This window comes from Hesperophylax consimilis, chromosome 4, assembly GCF_061612785.1.
Source record: "Hesperophylax consimilis isolate HC1 chromosome 4, BYU_Hcon_1.0, whole genome shotgun sequence".
Taxonomy (NCBI): domain Eukaryota; kingdom Metazoa; phylum Arthropoda; class Insecta; order Trichoptera; family Limnephilidae; genus Hesperophylax; species Hesperophylax consimilis.
This window is the reverse complement of record NC_142839.1, coordinates 37,389,583-37,407,866: the sequence shown is the minus strand read 5'-3', so window position 1 is coordinate 37,407,866 and position 18,284 is coordinate 37,389,583. Positions and strand designations below refer to the sequence as shown.

General features: G+C 34.6%; 1 protein-coding gene across 1 annotated transcript in view; it reads left to right on the top strand.

Moving 5' to 3' along the window:
• Positions 1-18,284, top strand: part of LOC149424663 (inactive dipeptidyl peptidase 10) — a 228,679-nt gene that overhangs the window by 141,912 nt on the left and 68,483 nt on the right. The window contains exons 7-8 of the mRNA XM_089630913.1: positions 8,007-8,221; positions 13,152-13,318. Of these exons, the coding sequence (XP_089487039.1) occupies positions 8,007-8,221; positions 13,152-13,318 (382 nt within the window). The remainder of the gene's footprint in view (positions 1-8,006; positions 8,222-13,151; positions 13,319-18,284) is intronic.

Sequence of the window (18,284 nt, the reverse complement as noted above, 5' to 3'; positions counted from 1 at the left end):
CTCAGTACTCAGTACCTATACGTTGGTTCGATACCATGACCTGTGGTAATACATTATTTAAACGAGTATGTAATTACTTCACACTTTGTTAACTTCTGACGAATTGAATCACAAAATAATAACACTGTCTTACAGGAGAATTATTTCAGACCTGATTGTGTTACACAGAGTCATTAACAACTTAATTGATAGTCTAACCATCGTTGCCACTATTAAATTCCATGTGCCGACTAGGAATACACGACAAAATATAACATTCTTCTGCAATACATACACAATCAACTATCAGACACACTCATTGGCCAATAGGATGCATGATCTGGGCAACAAGTTTGGGGGTGCTATTGATTTATTTATTGACTCCATTTATAGAACTAAGCATAATCTATACCAACACTTTGTCGAATCCTACAAATTAGAGTAGCATTGGTAAATTAGTTTTAATGTTTTGTCTTATATGTAGTGTTGTTGTAATTATTTTTTTTATTTTTTGTTACTCTTACGTTTTACTAATATTGCTTCACATTTAGTTTTTTTCTTTTTTAAAAATTATTTCTTAATATTTTCTCATTATACTTGTAATCACAATTTTACAATTGTGTATTTTGTACCAACTTTACAATGGATTACATCTATTTACTGTGAATATCTCCTGTAAAATACATATATTCTCCTATGTACACTGCATCATGTATCACTTTTATGTAAAAGCCTTTTTAGGCGTATATATAAATAAATAAATAAATTTAAAAAAATCAAATAGTTTATTTTCACAGAGAAAACAATAATATGTATTTATGAATTAAATGTTTTATTTACCATGTAAATAGTTATAGAAAGGAAACAAAAAAATTCTTTGAAAGATAAAATAATAGTAAACCATCATAATACTGTCAGATCTAATCTCATTTTTAATCAAGGTTGAATATCAAACGAAAGATCAACGCAAAAACAAATTAAGAACATTTCCAGTACGTTGAATCAAACATTAAAACTTTTCTCAATCCATAGAAATGAATTTAGATGGAAATTGGTTGTGTTGAAGTATGAAACAAACAAAATGATTGAGTTGAATCAGTTATTATTGAATGCTTGGAATTATGCTGTATTCGAATATATATAATATCTAGGAAAACTATATTAGCGTACTTATTGAAGCTTATCTACACAAGCTTATCTAACTTATCCTGCACGTATATATGTTCAAGGTGGTTAATGTAGACATTATTCGTCTACTGAACAAAGTATGTGGAATTCTGTTACAAATGAAAGGAAATACAAAATACTGTGGTATTAACATCATGAACTTTGACAAATACGAGGATAGCAAACTAGATGTCCAAGAGTAGATTGATAGTATGCGTGATACGCCGGTATACGGTATTCTTGGCGATAAATATTAGCAAACCAGAAGTCCAGTGGATTTGTGGCAGTTGGTATTTGTAGAACACGTGGTGCGCCGATATACGGTGTATGTGGCGAAAAATACAAGGATAGCAAACTAGAAATCCACGTAGAGGTTGATAGTATACATTGTACGGCGATGTACGTAGCGAGTAATACAAGGTTAGAAAACTAGATGTCCAAAGAAAGATATACGCCGGTACATGGTACTCGTATCAACAGCAATATACTCTTACATTACAATACAGAGTAGTATATATGATTACAAAATAGAGTAGGCTCATATATATCATATACAGGTAGGTACTCGTATCAACTGTAATATACTCTTACATTATATTACATGGGCCAAATTCGTCACGTACATTCCTTAACAAAAACACCAGCAACCGAAATTAAAGTGAGAATCCAATTTCCCTCAAATTCAGTGTCCCGTCTTGTTCCCACAATGAAGTTTCAGTAAATATACGAAATTTTAAATTAAGAATGCAAACCATTTTCCCGCCTGCATTGTGGGAACACGACCTCCTTTGTATTCATGAAACGAGCCATCTTCCTTTTCAGATGTCTCTGCATTTATTCCCCGGTCATGAAAGGCTTTCTTGTATTTTCTTCTTATCAACAACTCCTCGTTGTATTTTCATGCGATAACAAAAAATGTTGCCATTATAACGAAGACCAGAAAAAAAATTAGCACATTTTCCATAATTTACTAGCTAACTGCTCCTTTAGGCACAGCAATGGTCTACGCTATGCCCTACATATTTCAATTTCAATTTCATTGCCGGCTACTTGGCCGTTTATTAACGTAAAATATATGTTACGTATTATGCACATTACCCATCTCACTAGACGATGGCTGTTCTAAGATGAGACTTCGTCGGGGGTTGCAAGTACAATTTTGTAATATGACTCGAAATCTTTTCATGAATTTGGAAGCCATTGTAGAATACCGTCAAATAACCTACTAGAATCTATAGTAACTACAAAGAGGGTGCAAGAATATAGTGTTTATTGTTATTATTATTATTTAATGAGCAGGCAGCATTCCGCTGAAGCACTCATATCTGATTTCACAACAAGTTTAACGTGTTGTGGAAGTTTGTTCCATGTATCCACTACTCTATTAGAATGGAAGTCTTTTCTAGGACCGGATGCGGAACGTGTTTTGTTAATTTTTTTTATTGGAGATTTAAATTCTTGTGGTGAAGATTTCTTGGGTGCCAGAGCAGGCAATATAATGTCATAATAAAATTTTGAAGGTCTCAAGTTACCTCTTTTTCTTCTTTCTTTTAATGTTGGTAATCTTAGTTCCTGGGTCTATCTTCGTATTGTCGGTCTTTCTAAGTTCTTTGTAAATCGTTTCTGTACATTCCTTAGAAGAGAAGTATTAAAATTAATTTTTCACTTGTAGCAAACACTTTGTGGGTATACATAATTATAATAATTAAAATAAAATAACTTTGTTTAAATACCACTTTATTGTATATATTTATAACCAACCGGTTTCAGTTCAGCCCGAACCTTCATCAGGGTTAATAAAAACATATTAAATTAATTACAGAGGTGTATGGGTACTTATAGTTAAGCTGGAAGAGGGAGAGAGAACATCAACTTTGGTGGGGGTGGAAGACTTAGGTAGGAGAGAGGGGGTAAACATAGGTGCAGGAAATGGAAATATATTTAAAATGGGGCTGTTTGTTAAATCTAATTGTTTATTTAGTAAATTGATTTTATTGACTTTAAGGGATTTTTTTATCTCGAGTGCTTCTAAATTGTTGAGGCGTAGACCTATCCCGTTTCTATGTAATACTTCTACACCTGAAAGCTTATCAAATGAGTGATCTTTATCTATTAAATGTGTTGCAAATTCCGAAAAACCTATGTTGTTTAAGCATCTCAAGTGCTCAACTACCCGCGTTTGAACATTTCTTGCAGTTTTACCAATGTAAAATGCTTCGCAGTCGTTACATTTAAGTTTATAGATGCCAGAATGACTTAAATTATTTTCTTTATCTTTTGAGTTAATTAAAAGTTTACCTAGGTTATTATTGGTATAAAAAGCGGCTTTAATTTCTGTTGGAAATTTTAAAACACATGAGGACGAGAAATTATTAATGTATAAAATTCTACGCCAACCATGGTTTTTATTTACTGCGATGTTGGGGATACTATTGTACAGGAATTTATTACAAAATATGAGTCGTTGTTTTTTTGCAAGGATTTTATCAATTAAGGTATGGGTATATCCGTTATTTATGGCGATAGATTTGATTATAGAGAGTTCAATATTGAAGTTAACTTTAGATAGCGGAATAGTGACAAGTCTGTGGACCATAGAATGGAAGGCAGAATGTTTATGGGAAATGGGATGGTTAGAAGTACTATGAATGACTGTATCGGTAAAAGTAGGTTTTCTATAAATATTAAAATTAAATTTATTATTAATAATGGAAAGGGATAGGTCTAGAAAATTTAAACTGTAATTAGTACCTATTTCTACTGTAAACTGAATATTTTTATGGAACGAATTAAGGAGGGACAAGAAGGAATTAAGTTGACGTTCTGTACCTTTCCATATGCAAAAAATGTCATCAACATAACGTTTCCACATAAAAACGTTATTTAAAAGAGGTGAGTTAGAACTAAAAATATTTTTTTCCAAGTTATCCATGAAGATGTCAGCAAATAGAGGACTCGTAGGAAGACCCATGGGTAGTCCGTATTTTTGTTGGACTATAGCGTCATTAAATTTAAAGTAGTTTTGGTTAAGACAGATGTTAAACATTCGGGCAAGATCGTCAGAAAGATCTTTTGGTAGGTTTGAATTTGTTAATAAATTAGACAGTATAGTTCTACATTCGGGTACAGGTACATTTGGGAATAAATTTACAACATCGAAAGAAACTAATTTACAGTTATTGGGTAGAGACAAATCTTTTAAATTATTGACTAATTCATAAGAATTCTTAATTGTATACACAGGGGAAAATACATTTGAATTATTAAATAAGTGAGTCACAAAGGAAGCTAATTTGTAATTTGGGGAATTACAGCATGATACTACAGGTCTAATGGGGCTATTAATTTTGTGGATTTTTAAGAATCCATATAGTCTTGGGATTTTTGGGTTTTTCGTGAGGAATTTGACATTATCATATGACAGATCTTGAAAAACTGGTGATTTACAAACTTTTAATGCGTTTTTGATGTGTTGTTGAAACTTATTAGTAGGGTCAGTCACTGACAAATAAATCACTGATAATGTCAAATTCCTCACGAAAAACCCAAAAATCCCAAGACTATATGGATTCTTAAAAATCCACAAAATTAATAGCCCCATTAGACCTGTAGTATCATGCTGTAATTCCCCAAATTACAAATTAGCTTCCTTTGTGACTCACTTATTTAATAATTCAAATGTATTTTCCCCTGTGTATACAATTAAGAATTCTTATGAATTAGTCAATAATTTAAAAGATTTGTCTCTACCCAATAACTGTAAATTAGTTTCTTTCGATGTTGTAAATTTATTCCCAAATGTACCTGTACCCGAATGTAGAACTATACTGTCTAATTTATTAACAAATTCAAACCTACCAAAAGATCTTTCTGACGATCTTGCCCGAATGTTTAACATCTGTCTTAACCAAAACTACTTTAAATTTAATGACGCTATAGTCCAACAAAAATACGGACTACCCATGGGTCTTCCTACGAGTCCTCTATTTGCTGACATCTTCATGGATAACTTGGAAAAAAATATTTTTAGTTCTAACTCACCTCTTTTAAATAACGTTTTTATGTGGAAACGTTATGTTGATGACATTTTTTGCATATGGAAAGGTACAGAACGTCAACTTAATTCCTTCTTGTCCCTCCTTAATTCGTTCCATAAAAATATTCAGTTTACAGTAGAAATAGGTACTAATTACAGTTTAAATTTTCTAGACCTATCCCTTTCCATTATTAATAATAAATTTAATTTTAATATTTATAGAAAACCTACTTTTACCGATACAGTCATTCATAGTACTTCTAACCATCCCATTTCCCATAAACATTCTGCCTTCCATTCTATGGTCCACAGACTTGTCACTATTCCGCTATCTAAAGTTAACTTCAATATTGAACTCTCTATAATCAAATCTATCGCCATAAATAACGGATATACCCATACCTTAATTGATAAAATCCTTGCAAAAAAACAACGACTCATATTTTGTAATAAATTCCTGTACAATAGTATCCCCAACATCGCAGTAAATAAAAACCATGGTTGGCGTAGAATTTTATACATTAATAATTTCTCGTCCTCATGTGTTTTAAAATTTCCAACAGAAATTAAAGCCGCTTTTTATACCAATAATAACCTAGGTAAACTTTTAATTAACTCAAAAGATAAAGAAAATAATTTAAGTCATTCTGGCATCTATAAACTTAAATGTAACGACTGCGAAGCATTTTACATTGGTAAAACTGCAAGAAATGTTCAAACGCGGGTAGTTGAGCACTTGAGATGCTTAAACAACATAGGTTTTTCGGAATTTGCAACACATTTAATAGATAAAGATCACTCATTTGATAAGCTTTCAGGTGTAGAAGTATTACATAGAAACGGGATAGGTCTACGCCTCAACAATTTAGAAGCACTCGAGATAAAAAAATCCCTTAAAGTCAATAAAATCAATTTACTAAATAAACAATTAGATTTAACAAACAGCCCCATTTTAAATATATTTCCATTTCCTGCACCTATGTTTACCCCCTCTCTCCTACCTAAGTCTTCCACCCCCACCAAAGTTGATGTTCTCTCTCCCTCTTCCAGCTTAACTATAAGTACCCATACACCTCTGTAATTAATTTAATATGTTTTTATTAACCCTGATGAAGGTTCGGGCTGAACTGAAACCGGTTGGTTATAAATATATACAATAAAGTGGTATTTAAACAAAGTTATTTTATTTTAATTATTATATTAAAATTAAAACTATTATTAACGCTAAATAACTATATTAATGAATATCTTAATTTATTTGATTGATTAATAATTTACACCCATAAACCTCGAACACTTCTTAACACCAGTTTCGTAAAATAAATGCCAAGTTAAATATTTTACTTCTTTAACTTGTTATGTTGTTGTCGTTACTTATTGTAATGACGTTCGTGACCTTGAGGAAAAATGACAAGCTGGAAAATCATAGATAATTTATACCAAAGCCGTCGGAGAAGCTGCATACATCCAATAAAAAGTATTTACTGAAGCAATATTTAGCGCAAGCGATTCTGAATGTATTCTTCGTACAGCTCCGTTGTACTTAAGGGTTTAAATCGTTTTAAAAAATTTCATCGTTTTTACAGGAAACCGGTGTGTCCTTTCCACAGTCGACAGGTTAATAACTGCAAAATTTACTTTGTGGTCATTTTATTTTAATGTAAATAAATCACTTTTTATGCACCATACACATTATAATCAAAATAATCGATACGTTTCGAAAACAATGGATTCTTCACTCTAATATTTAGTGTCTGTATCTGTATGTACTTATTTGTCTATACTTATTTTAAGGGCTTCGACAAATGAATAGTAAAAGTTAAACATAACTAAACTGCCTCAATAACAATCTTTTGAATTTTTTATGTGATAAATTAAAGATGTCCACTGACTCGGCATAATTATTTCCCTCCATAAGTATTCTTGGTAATATTTGTCTATCCTTATTAATTTTCATTAAATGTTTATCCTGACGAAGAAACCATGGTTTCAAAACATGCCGATTGTTTTGGTTACATGGTGGTAGGTACAACAATTATTTATTTTAACTAAATTAAATATTTAAGGCCAGTTGTTTCACAGAACTTTTTTTTAATTCTTTTTATAGTGAATACCTCACAAGAGTCCCAACTGCTCCCGTCTGGAGCCAGTGAGACTATGGCATCCCCAATTGGGGGATGTTGTGAGGCTGAAGGTAAGTGGGGAAGGGAAAGAGGAAGGTGGGGAAGTACCTGGCTATTCAGATCTAGTCACTAAACACGGCTAAAGCCATTTGGAGCAACGTTTCAATTCTAAATGGTGGTCTTACACCAGGGCGATACTGGTAGTATCTTCCACTCTGGAACGTGCCGCAAATATACTTTATATTATTTTAATTAATTAATTGTGAAATAACAAAAATTAATCAAATAAAATTTATTTGCGCACGCCGGGTTCGAACCCGCGACCTTCGGAATGGCAGTCCAATGCGTTACCACTGGACTATGCCGGCCGTCTTGAACAATTCATCAAATAGTGTGTAACAACTGTCCCGTAAAGGAGTAATAATAAAACCTGAATAGAGCATTCACAGAACTTGACTTGGAATTTTGATAAATTGTTACAGTTCTATGAAACAACTGACCTTTAGTATCAAATAGTGGAGTAATCGTAGAACACAAAGTGTTGTGTGCACGGGCAAGCGACGCGTGGGACGCTACGAGCGTTTTCATTTTGCCACCTTCCACGGTTCGCGAATGATATCACCGATCATAACCTCACAAATCTGATCGATTTAAAAAAATTATGTTGTTGAAAACATGTTGACGTTTGTATTTTGTTTCAGTCACCACACCCCCGTGAGACTGAAGGGAGCTGGTCGCGTGCAGCGCTCCCGGCTGCAGTACGCCGCGTGGCTAGGAGCGGCCGGCGCACTGTTGCTGGTGGCAGACAATGACATCTACCTGCGGCCATCGCCCGCCGTGGACCAGGAGTGGCGGCTCACGGACACGGGCAGGCCGGGCATCCTTTACAACGGGGTGCCTGACTGGCTGTATCAGGGTAAGTCACAACCCGCTGATGTCATATAGCCTAGTCAAGTAGAAACTCATTAGCATCACTGTTTAGACTCCTGGCTACGCTACTAGGCTGGGTACGGTTGGCGCCCTGCTGTTACATGTACAACGAGGTGCCGCGCCGGTCTGGTTAAGGTATAAGTGTACGTACACAAAGAACGCGTGTTTCGGCTTTCAGATTACCAGCACTCAGTGCCTGAGTCCGCCGTAGAAGATAGGCGCCGACTTGTGGACACATAGAACGCCGGTTAAATCCGCGCCATTTGCGCGGTAGCCTGATAGCAGCTGTCAGTTTTAACAAAATGTCAAGCTCGTCGGAAGAAGATTTTTTACTTTTGTAGAATTCTTTCTTGAAATTAAGAAATAAAACAATTGGTATTCATCCAATTAATAGTAGTAGAAAAAGTCATGGTGAATTTTTGAATTTTATTTATTAATGAAAGATTTTTAAATATACCTTATTTCACTCGTGACATTTGAGGTTATTATGAAATTTTCTTAGTTTGTACTTTTGTTCGTACCGTTTTCATTCATATCCTTACTGACAACATCCTTGACGACAACATTTTTGTTGCTATGTAAGCTTCTTTTATCCCAGATCGGCGATTTGTTAAAAACAGCAGCAATTAGTAAGTCGCTCATTTTGACAGGACTTGTTTATTTATGTTTTGACACTAGCTTCCAAAACAAGCTTCACTAACCGGCCGCACCGGCGAGTAGGAATTAAGAATTCATTCCGGTAAAGCTTCTCGGCGCGCCAGCGCGCGGACACAAATCTGAACCTGCCTTCACTATGTGCGTTCTCACACGTTTATATACAAACATTCTTGTCGGCTCGCCTGCGCCGGTCGGCCGCTTACTCGCCGGCTAATCTGAAAGCCGAAAAACGCGTTCTTTGTGTTCGTACACTAATGTGACATTCTTACACAGATAACATATGAAAAATATCTTCATCAGAGCACTTTATATCTTAGTTCTTTAAGTTATAAGTAATTTGATACCTTCTCCTCATTATTTTTCGACAATGACAAATTTCAATAAACTTTGTTTTAATAAGATTAGTAGATACGTCTCGATTTTAAGCATCTCTATTTACACTTTATTTGCAGCATTGAGTATCTTTCACTGCGTTCATGAAGCACTGGGATTCAATGCAACTATGGTTTTGTTCTCACTTGCAGCACACGTGCAGCTTTAAGTACCTTCTCAATGTTTCCACTGTTATGGGAACCCATGCACTAATTTCACGCATTTTGAACACCTTTTTATTTTTTTGTAACAACGTTTGGCTATCTCCTCATCACTTTCTTTGCAGCACTGGAAATATCCTTGCTGGATTCATTATAGCCTTGGTTATAATGTTCTTACCAGTCTCATCGAGGCTTTTGCGTACTTCTTTACTGGTTTCATTGCGAATTTGGCTATCCTTCCATTTCGTTTATTGCACAACTGAGATCTTCTTATTTGATTAATAAAATCGCAACTATAGTTGTACTCTCGTCGTTTACATTGCAGCTTCATAAATTTGTAAGCAGCGTTAGTTATTTTCCCAAACATATCATTGAAGATTTTCATTTCATTTCAATAAACCGGGCGTTCATTTTTTTATTTGATAGAAATACATGTACGTTACCCGCCTCAATAGACGATTTCATTTTAGAAGCGCTTTAAACATTTTGTGAGGCGGGGGTTAGCAGGGGTGCCAGAGTTCATCGGGTGGGGTGGGTTCAGGATGCGCCTGCCCACCAGCTGCGTGGCGTGCCAGATCGGGAGAGGCTGGTTTGGGGAGACCCATTCAACTGGTTTCTCTTGACCCATCGCCTTGCGCCGCAACAGGAGGGTACGATCATTTGTTCGTCCCTCCTGGACATACTGATCCCTAGATTTCTACCCACCCCCCACTCCTTTTCCCTTACCTAAACCTCCTCTGATGACATAGGCCCAGATGGAAATTATTTTACTCATGGCTTCCTGTGTGGGTTAAATTTCACTAAATATCATGCAAACTTCAATGTTTTTGGTTCACCAATTTATTGCGTCTGATACCAAGGATCCCATACACAGGAGACACCAAATTGTTTAACGATGGAAAGAGAATAATTTGGAGTTTGAAACTTTCAGTACTTGGGATCAAATTACTTCCTGTAATCATTTTCATTTTGACGGAGCAAACTTGGCATCGGTAATGCTAAACCGATTGACAAAGATTCGGAGAGATAACGGTAATTTGGAACCAAACTCCTCGATCGATTTCAGTGGAAAAGTGAAAATTGGAGATTCGATCCAAACTTCGCGAACATTACTAGGCACTGGAGGCTTTTGATAGCATGCCGATCAGATACGACGCTGCAGATATCAAATATCGCTTATTAAGAGCCTATGTTTTGGGAATGTTCGGTTTTGAATTACGTTTTGCGATTATTATCATTTGCATTGCTAAGTAAAAATTCTTCGAATATATAAAGCATAATTTTGTGATGTATATATTCTACAGCGCACCATGCTGATAGAAAGCACTAAGACATAATTAATTATTAAATTATAAGTATTACAAAAATAGCATTAATAAAACGAAATTGGATACTCGGTCGCAATGAAAACCTAATTAAAAACCTAAACCCCGCATAATTAAAATTGTTTCATTACCTACATTATTACAAATACGGCCCCCGAGGTAGAGAGACAGGGCTCTGGAATAGCGATCCGGAGATCAGGGTTTCAAATCCCAGGGTGCACATGTAAATTTTATTTGTGTTATTTCACAGTTTAACCATTTAAAACAATATAAGGTGGCGGCTCGTTCCAGCGTGGAAGAAACTCTCAGTATCGTCCTGGTGTACGACTAATTCAAAATCGAACCGTTTAAAAAATGGCTTTATCCGTATTTGGTGACCAGATATAAATAGCCAGGTACTTACCCACCTTCCTCCTCTTCATCTTTTTCTTCTCTTCATTACCTTCAGCCTCAAAACATACCCCAATTGGGGTACCATAGTCTTACTGGCTCCAGGCGGTTTGGAGCAATTGGGAATCTTGTGCGGTATTCACATTTAAAAAAATATATATTATTTATTTGTTATTTTGTCATAATAAAACGTGAAACAAAATAAAAACATATAAAAAGATTTCTCTGGAAACACAACAACTGAAATTGACGAGGAGATTGTCTTTATTCTTCATCAACTATAATTATTGTCTTTTTATAATGTACAATTTGTCCTTGGTCTTATAAGTATTTTTCATGACATCACCTATCTATCATTACTCATAAACACTGGACGGGCCTTCCAGCTTATCTAAACAAAACTGTTGGTACGTAATGAAAGAGGAACGCGGAGCGTTTATTCATCAATCAATCAAAAAATCATTAGCTCTCGGTCTGTCGCCCACCTAGATATAATGCAAATAGGTTCTATGTTAGTGGAGCGTTGAAAATAATTACTATATTTAGAATATGATGGGTAGGTATTAGCATACCTCACTAGTTCCATACGCTCGAAGCCAGTGAGACTATGGCATCCCCAATCGGGGTGTGTTGTAAAGATGAAGGGAGAGAGGAGGGGAACGAGATGGGGCAGAGGAATATTGGAAAATGCCTCAATCTTCAGGTCTGGTCATCAAACACCGCTAGTGTCATTTCAAGGAATCTTCGAGCTGAATGGTGGTTTGAACGGCTTATTATACATTATACATACAAGTACGAGTTCTGTGAAAGTTTTATTCCAGTTCTGTTATTATTTCAGTTCTGTCAAGTAACTGACCTATAATTATACAATAACAAAACTTGAATAGGACATTCACGGAACTCGCAAATGAAACAACCCATCCTAAGCTTTGATCCAGTATTTTGTAGATAGAAACAGTCAGATTTCTGTTGGAGTAAACGTTAATTACCATTGTTGATAACATATTTTGTAAAAGAAACACTTATTACGTGTTTTCTTTAAATAGTTTAGTACTAATGTTAGAGTTTTTTTTTAAGAAAGACAAATATTCCAGGGTTACGAATAACCTGAGAATATTTAAAAATCTCCTACTAACATCACAATAAGCGGAAAGTTGCTTGGGTCGTGATGGAGGACTTTGTCAGCCTAGAAATTGAACTCACTATGTCTGGGTGGGGACCTGACGCATTTTCAACTCAGCTACTGACCGGTCATTCTAACAATATAATACGAATATATTATTCAAAAATATTTAAAAAAATCAAAATTCTAAAAAATATATATTTATGAAAATGGGGCATTATATTATGAGGTACGATTGTGTATTTCCATGTGTAAGTTTTGAAGGTTAGTTTAGAAATGCAACTTTATTCTTTTAAGATATCGTCACATTAATTTTAAACTCGGTATTCCCATTGAAAGTATAAACTATAATTACTTAATGAAAAAATAAATTTATTAAAAACTCTCAGATCAAAGAATTATATTCGACTTAATATTTATGTTCAAAATTGTAAATGGTAGTGTAGACAGCCTTGATTTAATTAACCTCAATGAATTTCATGTACCCATTAGAGCTATTCGTTCTTAACCCCTGTTTAATTGTAACAATTCCAAGACTGAGTATTTCAAACACTCGTTTGTACCTAGATTACACGAAGTTAGTAATAGGTACCTACGCAGATGTAGCGGATCTAAACAGATCACAGAAGCTAGGTACAAAAAGACTTTACTATCATATCTTCTAAATCATTATTAATATAATGTAAGACCACTCATACTTGTTGATAATATTTTGTATGTACTTGTGTTTCCTTCTAGTATTAATTTTATACTTTCTGTCGTCATTTTACGAAAGAATGCAACAGTTAATTGTTATTCTGTGACATAAATTATGGTGTATGGTATATTTATACCGTTGATATTCAATAAATATATAGATGAGTGTTATAATGATATAACTCTCCCCAGAGGACGTCCTGCACTCCCCGGAGGCGCTGTGGGGAAGTCCGGACGGGTCCCACGTGCTGTACGCAGCCTTCGACGACTCCGCGGTGGGCTCGCTCACCTTCCCCTGGTTCTCCGCGGCGGCCACCACCGGAACCTACCCCGCCACCAAGAGCGTCAGATACCCGACGGTATGTACTCTTTATTCGTTGTACCCACTCTTCATTCATTTGCTGGCGAATTGATGACGATGTTTACCAATTTAAGAATTTCGGATCTGTGATGACTAAAACGGGTAAATTAAATACATTTCAACTGAAAATGTCCCAAGTAATGATATTTTCATCGAAATTAACTACATATTTTGTATCTATAAAGTCGCGAAGTTCATTTAGATCTGAAAAAATTATAAACGTCTAACTTGAAAGAGTTGCCTGTATTAGGAATTTTAGGAATTCATATTTTCATTTCACGGTTAAGTCTAAAATAATTGTTTTAAAAAAATGTTTCCACTTCGGAAGCAATTTTTAACGATAAAATATTAATATTTTTCGTTATAAAATTGAGGATCGAGATGTTGATAAAGTAACTTGTTTAGTAAATAAAATATTTGGCGAAAAAAACGTAATAAATTTCAAAATTAATTTACTATAAATACTCATTTCAAATTTACTCTTTTCGTCATCTCAGTACCGCTTTCTACATGGGGATAACGCTTCATATCCCCTTTTCAAAGATTGACCATCTCCATGCGACCCGCGTGTGGCACGTAGTGTCACATAAATCGAGTAATTTTGTTTTTGTGTAGTATTACAACTGTCTCTAGTCAAATTATTAAATTTCTTAGATATAAAATTGTTACAAATACCTGCAATAGAGCGGGATAGAAAATTCTAATTATTTTAGTCTAACCAAAATAGATCGATTAGAAAATACTTTGAGGTTTTGAAAATGGGTAATATTTAATCTAAAGTAAAGTAGCTGTGTAATATTGTGTGTTATAACTACTTTGTGATATTATAATCTGTATTTATTTTTGGTAACCTACATATAATTTCTATTATAAATGCTGATGTAAAGAAAAATAAATTAATTAATGTTTGATGTCTGTTGAATTTTGTGTTAAAATGTATCAAACTTGGATAAACTATTTACTTGTCGGGAGTTTAAACATAGTTCAATGCGGATGCCTTAAAACAGGATCTAATCCTATTTGGACAATTAAATCCTTAACATAGTTACTCGTAACGATTTAGTAGAACTTGCGACCGATTTACAGTCAATGTTTTATCCGTTTTATAAAGCCCTTTCCAGTAAATTCCCTGCGAGCTTAAAGCGAACCCTTTTCACGCTTTTTACATTAAATAAATGCAATTTTACTGGGTATTTTGTATTTAAATACAAAATGCAATCGTGTACTGAATTTACATACAAAATTCACCCTTTTCGTATAAAATTTTCGGGTGCAGTCGTTTGTTTTACATTACGCCAATTGAGCTTTCATCAACTTGCATTTGACAAGCCATTAAAATTCCATTGAAGTTCGGCAGCGTGAAAAGGCTAAATGTTTCCAGCGAATTTCCCGGACTCAATCGTTCGGATAACTAGTGGAACTCGTAAAACTAGCGACACAGCCATGTGTGGAATTCCACCCAGAACTGTGGACATGTCAATATGTATGTAATTACACATGACGGTTAGAGGGACACGACACATGCCGGCTGCTGAGTATTACTGGCCCGACACCAAGTTAGTGACGACTAGCAAAAACAAATACATAAATAGTAAAATTTATTCAAATTTAATGCAAATATGCTCGTTATCAGTTATGATATAATTTGCAACGCAATTGATGCGTCCAAATTTTGATTCTCGCAACAATAAATTATTGGTGATTTTATCATTGATGAATTGAACTGCTCATTTATATTAATAAATGTTGTTCGAATCGCTGATTCATTTACTATGTGCAAAAATTAATCAGCAACTATCAGATTGATTCAAAATGCGTTCTGTATGCTTAATATATATTCGATTGACTTTTGGATGAATTGTGACGTGAGTGAGGCGTTTCCTCTTGATAAGTTTTGTCTCATAAAAATAAACCTAAACATTTTCAGACTTACTAATTAAATTATTATACGCTGCTTCAACGTTGGTAAACGCTTGATCCCAGTTTAAGACCGTTTTAGCCAAAAAAACGCCATTGGAATAAGTCAATATTTACACCGCCTTTATAAGTAAGGTGGTTTTTAAAAAAACAGTTTTTTTCGATTAAATGCTTTTGATGGAATTAGAAAAAAATCATTCGTTTATTTATTGATGTTCAAATTAAATAAAAAAGATCCAGAGTGAAAAAATAGCCGTACTTTCTTGTTTAATTGCACCTTTGTTCAAACATCCATCGACATCGTTCATTTCCAAGCATTTAGTTCGATTGTTTCGAAATCGTAACTTTCATCACTAAAGTGATGTGATGCAGCAATTTCAAAGATAACCGGTTAATTAAAGGCAAAATCATGCTCTTAATAATAAATTAACTTCACGAAAAGCTGCTTTCAAAGACTGATGGAGTGCGTTCATTAGTTGTGAAAAATAGCACCTATTTGTTTTGGTACCTTATTTTCACTTCTCCGCTAAAGGTTTCCACTGTCCACAGTGTATATTTCTCTTTGCTCCCCACTAATAACAGTCGTGAGCCCCGATCTAATTAACGGAAAACGTGCCACACCTCCCATAAAGAAAAGGTGCCGTTTTATGTGCCAATGTCTCAGCGACGTTTTCATTTTCTCCGGTTTTTACGACGCTTCTTTTACCAGACAACAAAAGTACGAAATTACAGAAAATCTTCAAAAATAGAATTGTTAAAGAGAATTAACTTTCCCCGCATTTGTGAGGGGAAAGTTGGAGTTGGGAAAGAGGAAAAATAAATAGGATTACGAAAGCTTTAGTTAGATTTCTACATGAAAAGATTTCCGTCCATTGGAAACGATATTTATGGATTTCTCCGGAATCTGATCATGCTATATTTATGGAGGCGACCTATTTTTAGCCGCTCTGATTACATTCTTCAGTATTTTTTTAATCAATGTAGCAAATGCCATTCCAAATAAATGTAGGTTGAAAGGATAGTACGATCCAGGTTTATTCACATAAGTTCATTTATTTTACGCATTTTGTTACCGTTGCCGATTCGCTGTTATAACAAATGATAAATTATCGTTTATTGCCATTGTGTTTTTTTACCCATAATGACACCTAATCCATGTACCTACAAGTAAAAAAAGTTTAAAATTAAAAAAAAACTCTCCACAATATTATTTTGATCATGGGTTGTATAAAAAATCAAATACTTTATAATAATAACAGAAGACATCAGACTTTTCTAAACAACGTTTTTAATAAAACACTCAGCGCTCTGAACAGGGTTTTCTTCAAATCGGTTGTGTTTATTACGTGATTTTGATTAACAGAAAAGTGAAAAGTAATCCATTCTAGAGGACATGCTTGACTTTAATATTTTTTATGACTTGGCCATATTAATCACCATTTCTAGCAACGTTTCAAATCAGAGTGGTGGTCTTACACAAGGGCGTTACTGAGAGTATCTTCCACTACGGAACGTGCCGCAATTACGCTATACATTATTTTAAATGAATAAATATTGAAACGACCTAAATAAATCAAATCAAATTTATTTGCGCACCCTGGGATTTAAACCTGCGACCTCCGGATGCTAGTTGAGAGCCTTACCCCTCGACCACGGAGGCCTTATGCCGGAGGATTATAATAGTTATGTTGTTATTTAAATTATAAGTCAGTGTCCATCGATATTTTATATATTTTAGCACTCGAACTCGCTTTTTACAGTTTTTTTGGTAGTGACTTATTATTGTAATGAGCTTATAAAAATTGATCATAAAAGTTGCCCCATTCCGTAAGGTGACTTTGGTCACCATTCCTTTTGACGCCCCAAACACAGATAAACATTAAAAAAACATATATTTCGATTGTTTAAACATGTGCAATAAATATCCCAAATAAAAATATTAAATAAAAATTTATTTAATTTCAAAGTTGAAAATTGATTAAAGTCACTCCATTTTACGGTACCATTTTCTCCTTAAATAGACACCGTTTCATACTCTGCGAAAATTATCTCATCTATCTGAAAAGTGATTAAGATCGTGCTAACAAAACGTCTGACCTCTGTGCATTTTTAAATCACATAAATTAATTGCAGTTTCAAACTCGCCCGTTAGCGAATAACATTTCTCCAGGACTTTCAGTTTCTCTCCGAGGGATCACTCTGAAGAGTACTAAAAAGTTGGCGTTGGCGGCTATTCTAGTGGAGTCTCGAGTCAAGCAGATGGGATAATTTACATGGAAACTTTCTCCAAAGAAAATGATAAGCCAGCGAAATAGCTAGAGCCACTTTGGCTAAACTCGGTACCGGAGGGGAGAGAACTGGCTAATGAATTTATAGAACATGGATTGAAAGAACAAAACATCTCATTCAAGTTTTGTTCTAATAGGATCCGTCTTTTGAATAAGCTGCGATACAATGAAGTCCCCAGTGTTTTGAAGGAAACATTAAAGAAGCACGCTTGAGTTAAGAGTCGAACATGAAGAAATTACTGCATGTCAGTTACAAATGACTGTTAGATTACAGATTTATTTATTTAGAAATACTCTTTTGCCTAGTGAGGCTATGGTTTCCTCAATTGGGGAGTATTTTGTGAGGCTGAAGGTAGTGATGGGAAGGAGATGGGTTTAAAAAGGTGTGTAAACCTTGCTATTCAAATCCGGTCAGCAAACACGGCAAAAGTCATTACAAGCAACGGCTGTATTCTGAATGCTGGTATTTTGTCCGGGCGATATTAAGAGCATAAATTATAGGAAAAGGTGGAGGGGTAATTTTTAGAAAAATATCATTCAGACAGTTTTGAAGGTCAAGTGTGCAAAATTTGATCAATCTTAGAATAAAACTGAAAATTTGCTTAAAAAACAAGGAAACTCTTTTTATATAATACTAGCTGAAGTCCCCGGCGTTGCCCGGATTTCATACCTTACGCAGGGTTTTTCGAAATCAGATTGGTAATAGTAGATAGTAAAACATACAGATATGAAATATTGTTAATTTATTAAAAATTTTGT